The sequence below is a fragment of the Suricata suricatta genome, chromosome 12 (assembly GCF_006229205.1).
Source record: "Suricata suricatta isolate VVHF042 chromosome 12, meerkat_22Aug2017_6uvM2_HiC, whole genome shotgun sequence".
NCBI classification, from domain to species: domain Eukaryota; kingdom Metazoa; phylum Chordata; class Mammalia; order Carnivora; family Herpestidae; genus Suricata; species Suricata suricatta.
The window spans coordinates 55007261-55029461 of record NC_043711.1 but is presented as its reverse complement, the minus strand read 5'-3'; the positions used below and the strand labels follow the sequence as shown (position 1 = coordinate 55029461).

At 48.9% G+C, this 22201-nt stretch overlaps 1 protein-coding gene across 1 annotated transcript in view; it reads right to left on the bottom strand.

Moving 5' to 3' along the window:
• CHST13 (carbohydrate sulfotransferase 13) overlaps positions 1-21937 on the bottom strand; it is a 23076-nt gene extending 1139 nt beyond the window's left edge. The window contains exons 1-2 of the mRNA XM_029917904.1: positions 21802-21937; positions 4846-4925 (exon numbers count right to left, since the gene is read on the bottom strand). Coding sequence (XP_029773764.1) covers positions 4846-4925; positions 21802-21898 — 177 coding nt within the window. The 5' untranslated portion in view covers positions 21899-21937. The remainder of the gene's footprint in view (positions 1-4845; positions 4926-21801) is intronic.
• Positions 21938-22201: the final 264 nt, after the last annotated feature.

Sequence of the window (22201 nt, the reverse complement as noted above, 5' to 3'; positions counted from 1 at the left end):
CAGGGGACCGGTCGGCGTGGCCAGCCCTGCGCCCACCCGGCCGCGGCGAAGGAATGCGGATCGCCCTGTGATTTGGGACCCAGGGATCTGTCCCTAGGCCTGACCTTGGGGGGAAATGGCTCTAACTTCGCCAAGGCACGTGGTAGGGCGTGCGTGACAAATAGTGTTGAGCACGCAGGACAGAGGAGGCGTCATTAACGAATAGGACCCTATCAGCATGGTTACGTCAGTTACACCATCAGAGTGGTAAGCGTGGGCACAAATTGAATAACTGCTCACTTTTACTGAAAGACGATAGCTTCAATTCCATATCAAGAGTTGAAAAATACAAACACTTGCAAGCCACCAAGATATTTTCTGTTCAATAATAAAATCAGCTACTTCTATATGTTCCTGTGTCTGTCTTGATTTCTTTTTATTACCACCGACCAACTCTCAAGTGCTTGGGCAGGAAGCTCACCCTCTATGAAGCCTGTCTCTCCTCTGTGAAATATTAATATCAAGCCTTTATCTAGCACCTGCTGTGTGCCAGAACTTTTCTGTGCACTTGATGACTCTATTAATTAGGTAGTGTTAGGACCCCTGGGCTGGCCCCGCCTACCCTGCCTCAGCCATGCTAGGACACAAGCCACCACCTCACACCCATCCCTCACCTTTCTTCAAGTCCCTTCTGCACTAAACAGGTTCTCCACTTCAAGATGAAACCTCCCACCCCACCCCTCCTCTTCCTGGTCTTCAGTTCAAGAGTTTCCAGGAGAGTGTTTTTAATTTCTCAAAATTGCCTTAAAAACCTCCAAGATAAAAAAAAAAGACAACAACAAACATTGTTGATGATGTGGGGAAATGGAACATTCCTTCATTGCTGCTGAGAATGTAAAATGATATTGATGTTGTGGAAAGCAGTTTGGCAGCTTCTCAAAAAAAATAAACATATGATCCAGGCTTCCACATCTAGGTATATACCCAAGATAACTAGAAACATATGTCACGCCAAAACTTGTAAACAAATGTTCACAACAACGTTACTCATAATAGCCAAAAGGTGGAAACACCCAAAGGTCCACCAACGATGAATGAATAGTGTGTAGCATATCCATACAGTAGAATATTATTCAGTCAGTAAAAGGAAGGAACTTCTTTTTTTAATGTTCATTTATTTGGAAAGAGAGACTGTGAGAGTGAGCATGGGGGAGGGGTAGAGAGAGAGAGAATCCCAAGCAGGCTCCATGCTGACAGCAAATGGGACTCAAACTCACGAACCATGAGATCATGACCTGAGCCAAAATCAAGAGTTGGATGCTCAACAGACTGAGCCACTCAGGTGCCCTGAAAGGAAGGAAATTTTGATACACCCAAAAACATGGCTGAATCTTGAAAAGATTGCACACGTTAAGTGAAAGAAATCAGATGCAAAAGGCCACACACTGTAGGATAGATTCCACTTATAAGAAATGTCCAGAATAGATCTACAGAGATAGAACGCATACAGAGTCCTGGGAATCTATGTCTCCTTATCTCTCTGCCCTTCCCCTGCTTCATGCACTGTCTCTGTATCTCTCAAAGATAAATAAACATTAGAAAAAAATTTTAAATAAATAAAAAGGGTTGGGGAAGGAAATAAATGTTTCAGAAAGGATAGGCTATAGGGAGCCTCTCTTTTAGGTATATATTGAAATTGTCCCAGAATAAATATGGCTGGGATTTGCTTCCAAATAATCCCAGGAATGGTGGGGAGAAGGGTCTGGATGAAACAAGATTGGACAAGAGCTAACGACTCTTCAAACTGGGTGATGGGAACGTGGGGGTTCTGTGTACATTTCACTTCTGTATATGTTTGAATTTTCCACAATTGAAACATAAAGCAGAGAAAAGGGACAAACATGCCTTGTAGGTGTGATTTTGGAAAAGCGACTGAGCATGTGGACACTACACACATGCCCAGAGCATGCCTGGAAGGGCACACAAGAAACTAGCTGGTCGCGCCTCCAGGGGTCAGCAGGGCCAGGATGGGAAGGAGAGGTACTCTTCACTGCATGAACTTATTTGGAGGGTTGAATGCCTTATCATGTGCTTATGTTACTTTTGTAAAATCTCACCGAGGGGTGGCTGCCAAGTTCAGCCATGGCTGTGGGGGGCCTAGGGCCCCTACCCTCTAAGGCAGACTCACAGGATTAGCCTCAGAATCCCGGCCTCACATGAGCGCCAGGAGAAGGCTGCATCCCACAGCCGAGGTCTGCTTCCAGCTTCCAGACAGCCCCGCCTATCTCCTGAAGTGCCGAATATTGGCCATCCACCCTCCTGTTGGATCACCCACCTTCCTAGCTGGCAGACTCAACTGTGGTAGGTCGCATGCCCGGCCTCAGGGAAGAACCAATCCCAGCAACCTCACACATCTTCACGAAAGCTACACATCCAGGGGTGAACATGGGACTTGGACTTGGCCAAGGACATCACGGGAAAATCTGCTAGATGAGTCCCAGGAAAGACTACAGAAAAGTTTGCCCACCCCCTCCCTTTCTGCTCGGGCTACTGTCTTATGAGGAGAGGTCCGGAGCCCTGGCAGTCATTTTGCAGTCATGAGGCAACAAGACATATAACAGATGGCACCGTCCAGAGAATGATGGGCAACGTGTTGATGCTGTTCCAGAGGGCTGGCTGGTCACTGAACATCTCGGGAAGTAAACATTGACTGTCCTAATGCCTTAAAGTCAGCTTTTCTGTTCTCAGGAGCCCCGTAAATACCAAGAGAGTCAATGCTATCTCCATACAAGGGAGAAAGCTGAGCAGAAGAGAGCTGCCTACAGCTCTCAAGTACAGAAGCTGGAACTCCCAACTCAGGCCACTTAGGACTCAGAAACTGGGGACAGCTCCCGGCCTAATTGGTCCTGGCTGCCTGGATCCTTAGCCTGGCTTTAGTCCTTATGAGCTCTGTGACCTTCTCTGTGTCCTCAGGCTCCCTTTGCCTCAGTTTCATCTGTAAGAAGGGAAAACAATAGCCCTATGGCCCTCCCTCGTAGGGTTACCATCAGGACTAAATATGTTCACAGAACTAGAGTGTCTGGTACACAGTGAGCACTCATTGGCCAGATTATTTTTATTACTTTTATTTCCTCAGCTGGAAGGTGCTAAGCCCCTAGGACCTTGACACCCAACAGTCAGTGCAACCTCAGGCCATGAGGGGGCTGAGCAAGCTCCATCTGCCCCCCCAGAAGTCTGTGGAACTAGTGGAGCCCAGGCAGAGAGCTTGGCCTGCCCTCGGCTTGCTGTGTGGCCCAGAGCAAGCCAGTTACCCTCTCTGAACCAAGGCCTCTACGCCTGCAACCCAAGGGCATGGATCAGATACGCTCCAAGGCCCCTTTGGCTCAGCCCTTAGGGATTCAGTGAACAGCTACCTACAACCTGTCTGATCATTCTCCCCAGCTTCACACCCTCTATGGCTCCCTCTTACCCATGTCCCCCTGCCAGGCACCACCAGCCTGCCACCTACTCCTGGCTCACTTCCAATGGCTCACCACCAGGCACTGAGCCCCCTACTGTTTGCTTCTTAACATTTTATTCAGCAGGTCTCAGCTTCAACGTCCCTTCTCAGAAATGATCTCTCTCCCCAAATCTAAACTAGAACCCTCAGGGGCACCTGGGCAGCTCAGTCAGTTGAGCATCTGACCGGATCAAGTCATGACCGCACCATTCGTGGGTTCGAGCCCCATGGTGGGTTTTGTGCTGAACATTTGCTCAGAGCCTGGAGCCTGCATTAGAATCCCTCTCTGCCCCTCCCCTGCTCAAGCTCTGTCTCACTCTGTCTCTCAAAAATAAATAAATATAAAAAAATAAGATAGGGTCAACAGGGGCACCTGGGTGGCTCAGTCAGTTAAACGTCTGCCTTCGGCCCAGGTCATGACCTCACGGTTTGTGAGTTTAAGCCCTGCATCAGGCTCTGTGCTGATGGCTTCAAGCCTGAAGCCTACTTCAGATTCTCTGTCTTTCTCTTTCTCCACCCCTCCCCTGCTCATACTCTGTCTCTCAAAAATAAATAAATGCTAAAAAAAAAAATTCTATGCAAAAACAAATAAAATAAATAAAATAAACTAGAATCCTCCTGGTCCATCTCATATTGCACCTAAGACTGTCTCTTTAGATGCGGATCAGTTACAGGTTAATGCAGGTGGCCATGGGATGGTGTCTTCCCCCATGGAAATGTCAGGTGCACCGGCTCAGGGACCCAGCTGACCTGCTTGGGCTGGATCCGCACCATCCTGAGCACAGCCTGCATACAGAAGGTGCTCCACACATGCTGTCTTCATGGGCACCTCTTCTTGTGTCTGCTACAGCGTGTGTGAGCCAGGGTCCTGTGGCTCTCAGTGGGGTATAACTGTGGGGGTGGCGGGGGGCCATGCGTGCTCCCAGCAGGCCCAGGGCAGAAGTGAGCATGAGAACACGGCGAGAGCAGGGCTCCCTGCATGTTCCCCTACCAGAGCGGGCACTAAAATCTGGGGATTCGCTCAATTACTGTCTCCCCATTAGACTTCCTAAAGGTCTGCTTCACTCTTATATAACCACAACATGGAGAAGAGTGCCCGGCACAGTGTGGCCTCAGTCTGTCATTGGGTGGATGGTGGATGGTGGATGGGAGGGTGGGTGGGGACCCCAGATCTCGCAGCTCGCCCCAAGATTTGCCCTGGTCACATGCATTCACCTCTCTGCACAGAACCTTGACTGCCCAGGAAGCCTCTTCATGCCCTCCTGCAGGCTCCAGTCCCCAGGACAGCAGGTCTACATGCAGGCTTTCAGGTTCCCGGGGCTGGAGGTAAAGGGAGGCAACACGGGGAGAGGGGTCTGTCCACCTACCTGGTCCAAATCATACAGCATCTGCAGGGGACTCCGCCTCTTACCCGAGAGCCAGCCAGAGCCCAGGGTGTTTTCAAAGGCTGTGGAGCACAAGGAAAGAGGCATCACATGCCTGGCTGTGGCTCTTGGGGGCTTGGGCAACTCACATGGGCACATCTGATCTACCCCTGGGACTCAGTTTCTCTCTCGTGTCTCCCTTGTTTTCAGGGGGCTTGGTGGAGCATGGGCCACAGATAGGCGCCCCAACCCACCAGGACAGGGTACTTGGTATCCCTCCTGCCCCCATGTCCTGCCTTCAGAGCTGGAGGATGCCAGGCAGGCAGGAAGGAATGCCTTCATCTCACACCCCACCCCTGCCAGCCCCATGTCCATGAGCCCGATGGGGCTCGCCAAGCAGGCCACTGTCCAGGGCCCCCAGACCCTGGGTGTAGACAGCCAGGAAGGGCTGGGGAGCGGGAGAGCAGACAGCTGTGCACGTGTTCCTGGAGTGGCCTACAGACAGCATGCTGGAGGCAAGGTGGACAAAAAGAATCCTATTCTCCAGATATCAGAGATCTCTCCTTTGACCAAGTACTTCCCCACATTGTTGCAAGTCCCTCTCCCTCCACATAAAGTGGCTTCCAAGGGATTAAAGGGCTGGTTCCCTTTTCCCCACCTTTCATTTTTCTCATTTCCCCTTTTGGGGAGCCAGACATGAAACACTAATACATTCAAAACAACTGCAAAAATGGGGAAAATTAGACACTGACTGGGAATGCCCAGGCAGAGGCTCAGAAAAAGACCTAAGAAGATGTTAAATTTATACCATGGGCTGAACCTCAGCACAGACAGCCTACAACAATCAGAAAAATAGAAACAAACTAACAATAGCAATCACTGAGAAAGAGAATCTGATTTACAGAGTTACCACATTATTAGAGTCAAATGTACAGTGTTCAACACCAACAGAAAAATTAGAAGTCGTACAAAGAAACAGGAAAGTATGGTCCATTCAAATCAACAGAAACACCCTGAAAAAAATCAGATGGCAGATATAGGAGACAAAGACTATAAAACAACTGTCCTGAAGATGCTTCAAGAACTAAAGGAAGATGTGGAGAAAATCAAGAAAATGATGTATGAGCAAATGGAATATCAGTAAAGATGTAGAAAACTTAAAGAGAAACTCAAAAGAAATCCTAGAGCTAAAATGTATAACTGAAATGAAAAATTCACTGGAGGTATTCAGTCACAGATTTAAGTAGGCAGAAAAAAGAATTGGTGAACTTGAAGACAGGACAATGGAAATCACTGACTATAAAGAACAGAAAGAAAAATGATAAAGAAGAATAAACAGAACCTACATGGCCTGTGGGACAACATCAAGATCAACATACTCCTTGTGGGAGTCCCAGGAGGTGAAGAGAAAGGCAGGGGCAGAAAGAATATCTGAAGACATAATGAATGAAAACTTCCCAAATTTCCTGAATGACGTAAATACAAACATCCAAGAAGCTTAAGGAACTCCAAGTAAGATGACTTCAAAGAGACCCTCACCATGATACATTATAATCTGTCAAAAGATAGAGAATCTTGAAAGCATTCAGAGAGAGATGACTCATCACAAACAAGGGAGCCTCAATAAGATGATGAGTAAATTTCTCATCAGAAACTTTGGAGCCAGAAGGTTATGAAATGATATATTCAAAGTGCTCAAAGAGGTGACAAAACTGTCAACCAACACCTAAATCTGTAAAAACTCTCCTTCAAAAGTGAGGTGTCCGGTCCCCACCCCCCGCAGCCGGCTGGCTGGGAGGTAAATCGGGTCCTTGGTTCCTGAGGGAGGGTGCGAAAATAGGGCAGGAAGGAGACACAGAGAGTGAGTGTTTCTGATCAAGCCCAGTTTATCGAGAAAATATCCACACCTTTATAGGGTTTGGGGCGGGAAACTGACCCAGGTTGGTTGCCAGGTAACAGAAAAAGGGAAACCGAAACTGAAAATTCAAACACAGCATCAAAAGGAGCGCCCAGACTTGTGTCTGCGATGCTGGGCAGGGGTACGGTTAACACTGCATAAGCCTAAATGCGGTTGATTTTTTGTTCAATTTGGCTTCTCCTGCCTGCCCGTCTCCAATCCCGGAGTCGGGAAATACACATCCCTGGTCGGTAGAAGGTTAATCTTGTTTTTCTGGTCGCTCCCTACAGAGAGTGACACTTCCTGCCGAGAAGCTGAATCTATGCAGCTTCCCACAGTGAGGGAGAACTTAAGACATTCCCAGATATATGAAAGCTGAGGGAGTTTATGAACACCAGACAGGCCCTGCCAGAGATGGTCAGGGGAGTCCTGCCTGGTGAAATGAAAGGAAACTAGACAGTGACTCAAAGCTGTATGGAGAAGGAATGATCTCAATAAAGGTAAATACATGGGCAATTATAAAAGCTAATGTGATTGCAACAATAGTTTGTAAATGTACTTTTTGTTTTCTATATGATTTACAAGAGACTAATACATTTAAAGGAAAAAAAACCTAAGTATCAGTCTAAAAGCCAGTATCGTTAACTCCAAATTTCTGTTTTCTACGTAATTTAAGATACTCATGCATTTAAAAGAATTACTAGTGTATGTGTGTGGGCATACAGTGTATAATATGTAATTATATAGTAACAACTGACAGGGATGGGGACAGAGCCATGAAAGAGAAAATTTTCAGTACTTATCAAGGTTAAACTTGTATAAATTCAAAATACAATGTATAATTTTAGGATTACATGTAATCCCCATGGTAGCCACAAAGGAAATGAGAAAGGAATTTACAAAAAAACTGACTAAACACAAAAGGAGACAGTAATACAGGAACTGAAGGATAAAAAACACTGTAAGTCATAAAGAAGACAAATAGCAAAATGACAGATGTTCCTCTTGTCAGTAAGTACTTTAATGTCAATGGATTGATCTCACCAGTCAAAATACAGAAATTGGCAGAATGGATAAAAATACCTGACCTGACTCTACATGTGTTCTACATGAGACTCATCTGAGATCCAGTGATACCAACTGGTTGGAAGTAAAAGGATGGAAAAAAACTCCAAGCAAATAATAACCAAAATAGAGCAATGGTGGCTATATCAATATCAAACAAAATAGACTTTGAATCAAAGAAGTATACAAGAGACAAAGAATTAGTTTGTATATGAATAAAAGTTTCAATACAGCAAGAAGGCAGAACAATTTATAAACATTTACTTACCTAATGGCAGGTGATCAAATATATGAAACAAAAATTGACAGGATAGGAAGGAGAAATAGACAGTTTTACAGTAATAGTTAGAGATTTAAGTATACCACTCAGTAATGAATTGAGCACTGAGACAGAAGAAGAGAAGGGAAACTAAAGACTTATACAACACAATAAACCAACTAGATCCAACACACATACAAAACACTCTATCCAATAATAGCATACACATTCTTCTCTCATACATGTGGAATGTTTTCCAGGTTAGTTTATATGTGAGGCCACAAAATAAGTCACAGATTTTAAGAGACCTTATATCATACAGATTATATTCTGACCACAGCAATATGAAATCAGAAATCAATAACAGACGTAAAACTAGAAAATTCACCAATCTGTAGAAATCAAAGAACACACTTCTAAACAACCAGTAGATCAAAGAAGAAATCACAAGGGAAATTAGAAAATACTTGAAGACAGGGTTACCTGGGTGACTCAGTCAATTGAGCATCTGACATTGGCTCAGATCATGATCTCACAGTTCATGAATTCGAGCCCCACATCCAGCTCTGTGCTGACAGCTCAGAGCCTGGAGCCTGCTTGAGATTGTTTCTTCCTCTCTCTCTGCCCCTCCCCCACTCACACTCTGTCTCTGTTTCTCAAAAATGAGTAAACAGTTAAAAAAAAAAGAAAGAAAATACTTGGAAACAAGCAAAAATAAAAACAACATAAACCTATGGGATTGGGTGAAAGTGCTTAGGGGATATTTATAGCTATAAATGCTTACATAAAAATATAAGAGGGGCACCTGGGTGGCTCAGTTGGTTGAGGGTCCGACTCTTGATTTCAGCTCAGGTCATGATCCCAGGGTTGTGGGGTCAAGTCCTATTTAAGGCTCACACTGAGTGTAAAACCTGCTCCCCCTCTGCCCTTCCCGTTTGTGCTTTCTCTCTCTAAAATAAATTAAAAATGAATGAATGAATGAATGAATGAATGAATAAGCAAATAAACAAGAAAGATCTCAAATCAGCAACCTAAGTTTATTACTTAAGGAACTAGAAAAAGAAGAAAAAATAAACCCAAAGCTGGCAGAAAGAAGGAAATAATAAAGATTAGAGCAGAGATAAATGAAATAGAGAATAGAAAAATATAGAAATTCAGTAAAACCAACAGTTGGTTCTTTGGAAAGATCCATAAATTGACTAACTTTTAGCTAGGTGGACAAAGAAGAAGAAGAAGAAGAAGAAGAAGAAGAAGAAGAAGAAGAAGAAGAAGAAGAAAAGGAAGATTCAGCTTACTAAAATCAGAAATGAAAGTGGGACATTATTACTGACCATACAGAAATAAAAATAACTATAGTTATTTTAGAGATAATAACTATAGTTATTATAGAGAATACTATAAACAATTGTATGCCAAAATGGATAACCTAGATAAAATAGACAATTTCTAAAAACACAACATGTACTAAGACTAATTCAGGAAGTAGCAGAAATTCTTAATATACCTGTAACTAATAAGGAGATGAATCAGTAATAAAAAATTTCCTGACAAATAAAAGCCATGGACCTGTGGCTTCACTGGTAAAGTCTATCAAACATTTAAAGAAAAGCTAATGCAAATCCTTCTCAAACTTTTGCAAAAATTAAAGAAGAGGGAACACTTCCTAACTCAATCTATATGGTCACTAAAACTCTGATTGGGGAGGGGGGGATGGGGAAGCCAGACAAAGGCACTACAAGAAATGAAAACTACAGACCAGTATCCCTTATTAATATTGATGTGAAAATCCTCCACAAAATACTAGAAATCCAAACTAAACAGCATATTAAGAAGATTATATGTCATAACCAAGTGAGATTTATTCCCAGAATGCAAGGATAGTTCAACATATAAACATCAATCACTGTAATACACCATATAGAGATAATGGAGGAGGAAAAAAATACACAATCATCTCAACTGAAGCAGAAAAACCATTTGACACAATTCAACACACTTTCATGGTAAAAAAGAAACCGTCAAAAAAAACACAAGGAACAGAAGAAAAGTACCACAGCACAATACAAACCATATATGAAAAACCCATGGCAAACATCGTAATAGTGAAAGACTAAAAGCTTTTCCTCTACATCAGGAACAAACCAAGGATGCCAATTTTTGCCACGTCTATTCAACACAATATTGGAATTTCTAGTTAGAGCAATTAGACAAGAAAAAGAAATAAAAGGCATCCAAACAGGAAGAAAGTAATAAAATGATTTCTCCTTGCAGGTGATATGATTTTATATGCAGAAAACCCTAAAGATTCCACACACAAAAACTGCTAGAACTGATAAATGAGTTCCCCAAAGTAGCAGGATACCAAGTCAACACACAAAAATCATTGCATTTCTCTACACAATAAATAATATGAAAAGGAAAGGACAAAAACAATTCCATTTATAGTAGTCTAAAAAAGAAGAAAATATTTAGGAATTAACTTAGCAAAGGGGGTGAAAGACTTGTACAATGAAAACTACATAACACTGCTGAAATAAATTAAAGAAGACACACAGAAATGGCAACACATCCCATGTTTATGGATTGGAAAACTTAGTATTGTTAAAATGTCAATACTACCCAAAATGATCTACAGATCCAATGCAGTCCCTTGTCAAAATGCCAATGATGCTTTTTGTAAAACATATAAAAAATATTGAAAAAGAACAAAACTGGAAGACTCACACTTCCTCATTTCAAAACTAACTACAAAGCTATTATAACAAAACAGTGGGTGCTGGTGGAAGGACAGACATATAAAAAATAGAGTAGAATAGAATAGAATAGGAAAGAGTCCAGAAATAAACTCTTACATCTATGGTCAAGTGCTTTCTGATAAGGGTGCCAAGACCATTCAATGGGGAAAAGACACTCCTTTCAACAAATGGTGCTGGGGAAACTGGATACCCACATGAAAAAGAATGAAGTTGGACCCTTACCTTATCATATAGAAAATTTAAATCAAATAGATCAAAGACCTAAAGGTAAGACCTAAAAGAATAATACTTTTAGAAGGAAACATAATACAAAAGCTTCATGACATTGGATTTGGCAATGGTTTCTTGGATATAACGAAAGACACAGGTAACAAAATAAAAAATAGGTGAGTTGGACTTGAAAATTTTAAAAATTTTGTGCATTATGGGAGACAACACAGAATAGAAAAATTTGGTAAATTATGTACTGGTAGGGGATATAGAGAGAATTCCTAAAATTCAACAACAAAAAATACAACTCAAACATGGGCCAAGGACTTGAATAGACATTCCTCCAAAAGAGATGTACACAAATGACCGATGAGCACATGAAGATGCTCAACATCACTCATCATTAGGGAACTGCAAAGCAAAATGATGAGATATCACTTCACACCCATTATTATGACTACTATTGAGAGAGAGAGAGAGAGAAGAAGTGTTGTTGATGTGGAAGAACAGAAACCTGTGCACATTGGTGGGGATGCAACATAGGACAGCTGCTATGAAAACAGCATGGAGGCTTCACAAAAAACGAAAAGTGGAATTAACACAACACAGCATTTCCACTACTGTGTGCATACCCAAAGAGTTGAAAAAGCAGGTGGCTAAGAGATACTTGCACACCCGTGTTCATAGCAGCATAGCTGTTCACAACAGCTAAAACATGGAAGCAACCCACATGTCCATCAAGAGATGAACAGATAAGCAAAATGAAGTCTATTCATACAATGAATATTATTCAGCCTTGAAAAGAAAGGAAACTCTGACATAGGCTACACCTTGGATGAGCCCTGAGGCAATTATGCTGAGTGAAAGAAGCTAGTCACAAAAGGAAAAATAATGAATGATTCCACTTAGTACCTAGAATAGTAAAAACCATAGAGTTAGAAAGCAGATGGCAGTGGCTGGGGTGGCAGAGGGGAGAATGTGGAGTATTTAACAGGTGCAGACTTTCAGTTTTACAAGACAAAAAGAGTTCTGGAATAATGGTCACACAACACTGAATGCATTGATGTCACTGAATGGTACACCTGAAAATGATTAAGACAGTAAAATTATATTATGTGTATTTTGCCACAATAACAAAAGTTGGGGGGAAGTAAGTTAAGTGTTAAGCATAGAATTACCCTATGACCTAGAATTACCCTATGACCCTGAAAACCGTTCACACAAAACCTTATGCACAGGGGCGCCTGTGTGGCTCAGTCAGTTGAGCGATCGACTCCGGCTCAGGTCATGATCTCATGATTCGTGGGTTCGAGCCTTGCGTTGGGCTCTGTGCTGACAGCTAGCTCAGAGCCTAGAGCCTGTCTTCAGATTCTGTGTCCCCCTCTCTCTCTGACCCTCCCCTTCTCACGCTGTCTCTCTCTCTCTCTCTCAAAAATAAATAAATAAACATTAAAAAAAAAAACCTTAAGCACAAATGTTCCTAATGGCATTATTTTTAATAACCAATACCTCAGGTGTCCATTAACTGATGAACGGATGAGTACCGTGGTCCAGCCATACAAAAGAGTATTACTCATCCATAAAAAGGAAAGCATATTGACATTGGCCTCTACATGGCTGAACCTTATAACATTAAAACAGATGAGTGGATGCCAGGGGGTGGGGGAGGTGGGGAAACCACTGCAAAAGAGGGGAGCCACTGCTGCGGCTCATATTCTGGAGTCACGTAGCGGTCAGCCGCACAACTTTTAAATATGCTAAGAAACCACTGATGTGTGTCCTTCAAATAAGTGATTTTTATGGAGAATTACAGCTCAATAAAAATGAAATTACTGATCATAAAAAAGGATACAGGCAAGGCCATTTTATGTAAATCTAGCTTACAAATTTAAATATATTCCACAGGAATCATAATGTATTCCTGAATTCATAAGAATATTGCATGTTCGTAAGAGGATCTTCAGGAATTCAGGGTCATATGAGAAAAGAATATACTTCTAAGGAGAACGGATGTTTCCGTGACCCTTAGCTTTCAATAAAATGTAGAATCTAAAACGATGCCAAGAAGAACATATTCACTGAAAAGATTTAAGACATGTTTTTGATGAACAAAGAAACTTGGAAAATTTGATTAACTGAAAATTTGATTATCTGTTGGCAAACTGACCATGAGTAGTGGCCGTCAAACTTTAGCGTGCATGGGGGCCAAAGAAAACATAGATTACCCGGCCCGCACCTGGAGGTTCTAGCTGGGCGGGTTGGGGTGGGGCCCAGGAATCCACATTTGTCATGGCCCCCAGGTGATGCTGGCGCTGCCAGCCTGGGGGGCCTGGTGAGTCCTGTACTTAGCAATGCCTGCCGGAGGTTGGCTGAATGAAGGCATCAACAACAGACTGCTCTTGCCTTGGCCTCCAGAATCTTCTGTGTGTACCTGATGCCCACTGTCCGGGGCCTCTGGCAGCCTCAGGCCCCTTCCCTGCTCCAGTGTCCTGAGAACAAGACCTGAGTGGTTCTCTAGCCAGGGTGCAAGGAGAAGGTGAGGCCCTTGGGGCCTGTGTCCTGTGATCCACCAGTGGCCCTAGGCCTTGAACCTCTGTCTCCTGGCAGCTGGATGTGTCCCGGGAACATGACTGTCATGGGAAAATGAGCTGACCAGAGGGGGCTGCCAGGTTGGCCTGCGTATAGCAGCAATCAGCAGAAAGCGCTGTGTCACAGCAGCGCAGCACCATTCACAGCCCAGGGGGGCAGCGGACCCTTCTCACCATTCTGCAGATGTGCATTCCAGGGCCCAGGGTCCCCCAGTGATGAGCTCCGAGGGGCACCACAGCTGGGGTTTGAGGAAGGGTGGTACCCACCAGGGGGAATGGGAGTGGAAAGCGGGGGGCAGTGCCCCTAGACCCAGTGAAGCCGACCCAGGCCCATTTCTACCCCAAGGCCCCACAACTTGGAGGTACCCAGCCTTCAGAAACACCAACCCTTGCATGGGGCCTCTCATTTCTTGCTCAGACCACAGCCTGCAGGAAAGTGGGTCCTATACAGACCTCAGGGGCCAGTGGGTGGAGGGTCAGAGGAGCGGGCACCAGAGTGAAGTCCTATTTCAGAGTAGCTGTGGCCAGTGATTACAGGGTTGTTCCCACCCCCGCCCAGCCCCACCCCTTCCCACCACACAGATCAGAGAACTTATAGTCCAGGGGGATGGGCAGGCTGGCCGTGGAGGGATAGCTAGGACAAGCATGGCCAGAAGGGGATTGCCTTGAAGACCCCTCAATCCAGCCCCCAACTCTGAAAAGCTGGGGCTTGGCGGCCCCAAATAGCCACACTGAGGTATCCGCCAACCTCCACTCTGGTTGCCCCAATCCTCCACTGCGCAGCCCCTCCACTAGGCTTCAGGTCCCAGGCTCCCTGCCAAGGGCACCACGGAGCAGACGAGCCAGGGGGAGCCAGGCGCAGGCCCAGTCTCCCAGCCAGGGCGGGGCCTGGGGCCAGCCCAGGGCAGCCACAGGCAAAACCACCATGGGGTTCTGCTTTGAAAAACGAGACAAAAATAGCAGAAGGTTGTATGGGGGGGAGGGGGGGGGAAGATGGTGGAAGGGAGGTGGGAAGGATTAGGGGTTGCCAAACACATAGACAAAGAGACAGAGCCACACACACGCATAGGGGCAGAGGCTGGAAGGAGAAACAGATCACAGCAGTTAAGACAGCTGGAGTTTTGAAACAGCTCAAAGCAAACCAGCTGGGGTGGAAAGGGAGGAAGCAATGTGGTTCAAGCTGCCCGCAGTCCGGAGGGCCCAGCGCCCATGCCCAGAGGGATCCTGGCCACGAAAACCAGGCAGCCCTGGCCTCGAGAGCACACCAGAGCCCGGATCCGGTACCCAGCGCAAAGACAGCCTGACACTCTGAGGTGTCCACTGCATGAAAGCTGGAGGCGCCCAGGAGGGCACGGCCTTCGGTGAACAAGGCAGAGTTGAGTTTTCAGGATGCGGGGTGGGGGTGGCGGCAGTGCAGGAAAGAAGCATCTGGGACACAGCCCTGGGGTTGGCCAGTGCCGGGCACTGTGCTCCGCGCTCACTGACACGTTCACTTGAATCAGGTAGAAACTATTCTTATCTGCATTTGACAGATGGGGAAACAGGCCCAGAGAGGAAAAGAAACATGCCCGAGGCCTCACAGCAAGCAAAGACCAGAAACAGGACCTGGCGCCAGGCCATGGCGCATGGGTGCCTCTGAGGGCACATCTTTTGGGCACCCATCCTGCCCGGCACGCAGCTCTGCCGGTCCTCCCGAAACCTGCAGTCGGCGGGGGAACGGCCACACAGGGAAACCGAAAGCAGAAACCCAGGAGAGGGTCCTGGGCACACCCACCCCTAAGGAGAGGCTCTGGCTGCAACTCGAAGCTGGGCAGGGCGCAGGCGGCAAGACGTTCTGTGGGCCGTTTGAAACGTCACCATTTGGAGAGGAGGGACACTGTTTAATGATTCCCAGTCCAGTGAGCGAAGATTGAGACACATGGTTTCTGGTTAATAATTCTAGCTGGGCGCAGTGTCGCAAGATTGGACAGGCAGGGGCAGCCAGGCCCAAACGGCGCCGACAGGCCTGGGGGACCTTGGGGGGGGAAGGGGGCGGAGGTCAGGTTACCCTCGCCCATTCAGTCCCCCATGTGACCCGGGGCTTCCGGAGTGACCTACATCAGGGACCTGACCCAGGGTCAGGGACATTCCCTCAGGCCATCAGGCTCGTGGAGGAACACACCGATAAGCCCTTTCACAAATAAAAAACAATCCCACCCTCCTTTTTTCTTCCTGAAGAGAAATAGAGATCTCTACACTTGTATTTAAAACTCAAACTCGGGGCGCCTGGGTGGCTCAGTCGGTTAAGCGTCCGACCGCGGCTCAGGTCATGATCTCACAGTTTGTGGGTTCAAGCCCCTCATGGGGCTCTGTGCTGACAGCTCAGAGCTTAGAGCCTGCTTCAGACTCTCTTTCTTCCTCTCTCGCTGACCCTCCCCTGCTTGCTCTCTATCTCTCTGTCTCCCCAAAATAAATAAATATTACAAAAATAGGAAACCCAAACTCTATGGGCTGAAGTCCACAAACCACCTGTAATGGTACTCCTGATCTGGCCAGATCATTCTTGGGTATATTCCCATCACCTCTCCCGCCAGGATGGCTAAGACCCGCCTCTACCCCGCCCTCGCCCCGCCCCGGCCCCGCCCCTCATCTCCTCCTTGGTAGTCCGCACAGGTCCCCAAGCCCCATTGGCTCAGTCCTGGACAGTCACAGATGTGTCCTCATTCAGCCTCCTATTCCTCTTCCCTCCACCTTGGGGATCTTAAAACCTTCATGGCTTCCCGCTGGGTAACAACAAATTCCTATTTCTTCTGTTTCTTCCCAGAACCCTCCTGGTCCACCTCCCGCCTCTCCTCCACCCCCAGCTCCAGCCATGCTGTTCCTTCTGCCAATCAGTGAACACCTTAGGAGGTCCCCACCTTAGAGCCTGTGCACTAATGGTTCCTTCTGGCTGGGATGCTCCTCCAGGAATCCTTATACTTTAGAGGAACACTTCTTGCTCAGATTTCAACTCGGATGTCCCCTCTGGAAAAAGGGTCTCTCCAACGAGCAACACTCCAGCCTGGGTCTTTCCCAGGCTCTTCTTTTAATTTATTCGCGGCATTTACTGCCTCTGAAATCATGGGGTTTGTGTCGGGATTGATGTCTGGCGGGCCTCTTTGGAGGTTGGCTCCATAACAAGGGGGCTGCCTTGTTTTCTTTTAACCCCTGTAACTCACCTAGTGCCAGTGAATATTTATTTAAAGACTGATAGCCCCTCATGGCCATTAGGAGAGTACCCCAACTCTCAGCCTGCCATTCAAGGCCACCCATGACCAGGCCCCAACTTACAGGATATTTCTGTTTTCCACTCTACTGCTTCTTCTCATGAACCCTGAGCTCTGCCCACAGCACATCCCGTAGTACACCAGGCCTTTTCACACTTGCATTTTTTTGTCTGTGCCATTCCATCTGCCCCACATTCCCTTTCCTCATTTTCCCATTTGGTGGATTCCTATGCAGCCTGCAAAGCCCAACTCAAATACCCCAGGCTGTAGAGGAGAAAGCATAAGGGTCAAGGCTTTAGCCTAGGATTAAATCCTGGCCCTCACACTTCCTACCTTGGTGACCTTGAGCAAATCAATTTCCGCCTCATGATCTTAGTCTCCATCTCTGCAAAATGCAATTATCAATCCATTTTCTAGTGAGCCATCCATCTTGCCAGTTAACCTTTTCTCATGGTAATTTCCAGAGGCCTGGAAGGTGGCTCTGGGCTCTGGACCCTCTGACAGCCCCAGGAAATGGACAGCAGTGTGGGAGCATTTATCAATTTGCTGCCAGCAGCCCTTCCCACTCCTTTCACTCGCCTGCTGGATCTCCCTCCACAAGCAAACCTGCTTACCTTCCCTCCATGTGGTTCTAATAGGCTCCCTCCTTCCATAGCTGCTGGGATAGGCCTGTGACAGTTCAGGCCAATGAGACATATCCTTAGGACTCTGTCTAGAAATTAGTCAAGAGCCCTTCTTTTGGACTGAGGGAGCTAACAGTGCAGCCATCACAGAGAAAAGCCAAACACAGAGCTGGAGACATGGCTTCCGCTCCTGGATCTGCCCATGCCTGAAGGCAGCCTCATCTGGCTTAAGTGGGCCTATGTTGAGCTGTCCTCACTGAGACACTGTTGCCTGTGAGGGACCAGGACCAGGACTGGGGAAGGAGTCAGAGAGTGCAGAGTCCAGCCCTGGGGCCCCATTGTGCAAAGCCAATGAGGGAGAGCCTGTGGGATGGGGTCCTATCGGGGATTGAGTGCGAGGCAGCAGACATGGGGCAGCCAGGGGTAAGCTGCTTGCTCCCGGCCTCCTCTAGCTGTCCCTGCGAAGATCCCTCGCTTCTGCACTGAGAGGCCCCTTTCAGCTCCAAGGCCAGGCCCATGTCAGTCCTCCCTGACTCACCTCAGCCCGGCACCTTGGCTCCCTAGTAGCCATCAGGCATTTCTGCATTTATTCTGCACAGGACCAGAATACTGGATTTTCATGAAAAGGGATGGCTGTCTCCAGGGCCGCTACGCTGCGTGACTACAGAGGCACCCCCACCATCCTAGATCCTGCGCTCTGCTCTGTCTGAACAGTTGTCTCTGTGACCTGAGTCCCCAGGTGCTGTGGTGACAGAGAACAAAGGGGACAGAGAGGGAGGGGGAGAGAAGCTGAAATTCCCACCTGAGCTTCCTGGGTCCTTCCCCACCTGGAAACCCTCCAGAAGGATGGTGGGGGAGATCTCTGTTAGCACCCATCACCCTGGGTCTCAGACGGGAAGCACAGACTCCAGGAGAAGGGAGGTGGCCTGCAGGGAAGGAAGACAGCAATCCAGTCTGGAAGGGACAGGCGACCTCCCTTGGGAATAATAACCCCCATCCATCCAACCTTCTTCCACAACTCTCCCTTCCCTGTCTCCAACCCCAGGTCCCCTGGAAGTGGACAGAGACTTCCAACTCCAAGAAAGATGCTCAACCCTGCAAACCTAGGAAAGGGATGGAGGCTCGGAAGGGAGTGGAGGGAGTTGGGGGTGGAATCCAACACTGCCCAATGGGACCCCTGTGAACCAGCAGGTGGGGGACTTAAAAGGGTGACATTGAGACTCCCTGATGGTCTCTGGAGGCAGAGGATGCAGACCAGCGATGTGGATTTTTTTTTTTAGCTTTTTAATGTTTTATGTATTTTTGAGAGAGAGAGGGAGAGAGAGAGAGAGAGAGAGAGAGAGTGCAAGCAGGGGAGGCGCATAGAGAGAGAGGGAGACACAGAATCTGAAGCAGATCCAGGCTCTGAACTGTCAGCACAGAGCTGTCGGGCTCTGTGCTGACAGTTCAGAGCCTGATGCAGGACTCGAACCCATGAACAGTGAGATCATGACCTGAGCCGAAGTCAGACTTTTAACCGACTGAGCCACCCAGGCACCCCTGGATTTTTAATATGAAAACGTAAGGTCTGCAAGGGCAGGGATATTAAGAAGTTCCGTTCTCAGCCCTGGAAAGGCACCTCGCGTGAACTCGTGCCCAGCAAGTCTAAGGCCAACAGGGTTACGCAAAAGGACAGTCGACAAGCCCGGGCTGGGACACAGAGGAAGCAAAAGGTAGAAGGGGTGGAGGGGTGACAGTGAAGGCGTTCTGGGGACCCTGATGTAAGGCTGGGGTGTTGAGGGCATCAGTGTCCTGGGCAACGGTCCCACCTTGTCACGACATCTTCCTTGTCCCCAGGACTCTGAGCACTAGGTCACCGCTGATGGTGTCCTGGGGGCTCGGGGTACCACGGTGGGGACTTCTCCACTGGTAAATGCACATCAGGGGCCCCAGGCCTATAGTGGCAGTCCTTTAGGTGGCCCCTGCCCAACTGCTTTGGAGGAGGGGCAGGGCCGGACCTGCATGCCCGGAGTAAGCAGCTGATGTTCCTCTTGTGTTCGGGAGCCCAGAGCCCCACTACAGCCTTCACCCCCTCCAAGTATGAGCACAGCTTCAGGGACACCCTTAGAGATGCTGAAGGCCCTCCTGAACCCACTGTCAGACTCCCTGGACAGCAGGCCCCCCTCTCTAGCTGGAAAGCTGGCAGGAGAACGCCTTTCCATCCAGCTGTCTCTCCTCCGGGCCCACCAGGTGCCTGCAGACCCAACATGAGCACACCCCAACTGGCTTCTGAGCTCATGGCCCAGGAGGAAAGAGAGCCAAGAGGGCAGGTTGGGTAGGTTGGTCTGATTAACCCCCTTTTGTCCAGGGTCATCCTCAAAGACTATGAAGACTGAAAACAGACTACAGGGAAAGGTCGAGCACCTAGCAGGAGCAGAGAGGGCCTCTGAGAGGCAGGAGGGCCTGCACTCTGGAAGCCCAGAGGAAAGGCCCATCCCAGTCTATGAGCAATGGAAGCCGGGGTCAAGTAGAGTCTGGCAGACAGGGTAGAGGGAGGCCAGCCTGGTGGTGAGAGGGTCATGGCCAAGGGTGTTCATGCAGCAGAGAAGCCCACGCCAGGACACAGCCTGGGCAAAAATTCAGAAGAGGGACCACAAGTCACCCTCTCTAGCTCCTGCTCCCCTGGATTTTGCAGAAGCGAGTCCAAAAGAACCAAGTGCAAAAGGGAACCAGAACCTTGGCCCATTTCTCCCCTCTCAAGCCTGGGTAGAGGAGGTGGCAGGAGAGAAGTGTCCAGGCAGGGGAGACATGGAGACACAAATATGCTTACCCTAACATGCCTACTCCTCTCAAGATACCCCAGACATGCATCCCACACACCGGGGCCCAGATGCCTTCTCTGTCTCACATCCCACGCCAGGGGCTGAGCCCTGGGGGAGCCGGGAGTCCAGGTCCCAAGTAAATGACTGGGTAGATAGAGACTGTCATGGGCACAGAGCCCACACTGCTAGGGCACACTCTGCTGAGACACAGGAGCACCTCCCATGAGCCAGGAGCACCACTCCCATCTGCTCACGGAACGGGGGTGGTGATGGAAAGGCTGAGCACAGCTCCCTCCCGTGGGCCTGGAGAAGTGTCCACGTCTGGGGGGCTGAGTCCTGACGTGGGAAAAACACTGGGAGAGCGCAAGCAGGGTGACTGCGTAGAACTCTGGTGAACATGCTAAGGAGTCCTCCCCAAGTCCTGCTCACTGGGACCCCAGCCAAAGCCTGGCCCCCAGCCCAGAGGCAGTCATGGAGGTTTGAAGGAAAGCAGGGGAAGGAAGCTCCTCATCCCTGGAAGGCCCATAAGGAAGAACTTGAGCACCCCATTTGATAGATGGGAGTACTGAGGACCTGGGAGGGGAGGGAATAGGTCCTCCAGCAGACAACACTGTGGAATGACCCTTATCCACTAACTCAGGCCCAGCCAGGTGGGTGAGTGGCCCCCGCCCCAGACACAGATTCTCAGCTTCCTCTCTTGGGCCACCCTGACTCCACAGCCCACAGTCCCTGTCCACCCTGGGGCAAGCTTACTTACTCCCTGAGACCTACCTGGGACCCGCCCCTGGACCCGCCCAAAAGCAAGACACCAAGGATTCTCACGGACCCCACACAGGAGACCTGCCCCCGACCCCCAGCCACCCAACACACTCATACCAGGGCAAGGCCAGCAGAGCCAGAGGTGGGAACAGGCTGCTGGGGGACATCTCAAGCCCCAGGCTGGCTGTGCAGTCAGCAGGCTCGCCATCCACACCTGCCCCGTAAGCTCTCTGCCTTAGTTTCCCGCTTTGTGAAATGGGGAGGCGATGAGGGGAGTTAAGACTCAGCACTGGCCCAGAGCAGCTACTACGGGCACTGCAGTCACGACTAGTTGCCTCAGTTTCCCCAACCAGATCATGCAGTGGGTGCCAAGGAGCCCCAAGTCCCTCCCGGTTTGAACTCCGGGGCGGACCAGGGCGCTCCAGGCAGTAGCGCCTGTGGCACAGGAGGACCGCCTTCAGGACGGGCAGCAGCACCAGGCTTCCCCGGCCCACGCTGTACCGGTTCTGTCCAGGGGCTTCCGGGCGCCCAGGGGGTGCGGGCAAACGAGGTTGCCTTCCTGGGTGGGCCCAATTCCCTCTGCCACCCACAACTGACCTGGGTCCTTGGGCTGCGAGGCCCGAACGATCGACCCTCACGGGCGTGGGGACACCAACTCCCAAGGGCGGCAAACCTCCCTGTCTCCACCCACCCCTACCCCCCAGAGCGGGAGGAGACAGCAGGTGCTCCCCGTGCAGGGGACCGGCGGGGACTCACCCGGGCGCAGGGCGCGGGGTGCGGCGCCCAGAAGTAAGAGCGCGGCGCCCAGACACGCAGCCGCCAGGGCGCGCCGCCGCCAGCAGCGCCTTCCCATGCTGTGCGGGGCAAGCGGGGCTGCGGGCCACCAAGTCCGGCTGGGACCCGCCCCTGGACCCGCCCAGCCCGGCCCGGCCCGCCCGGCGGCGCGTACCAAGACACGGCGCGGGGGTGCAAGGGCTCTGCTCGCAGGGATGAGGGGGAGCAGGCAAGGTGGCGCGGCGGCAGCAGGGGACTGGCGAGGTGGGTGACCGCGGGCAGCGGGCCTCGTGCAGCCTCCAAGCCCCACGAGCGATCTAGCGGGGCAGCAGTCTGGATGGAGACTGGGTGGGAAGAGCCGGGTCCCCGCTGAGGCTCCGCC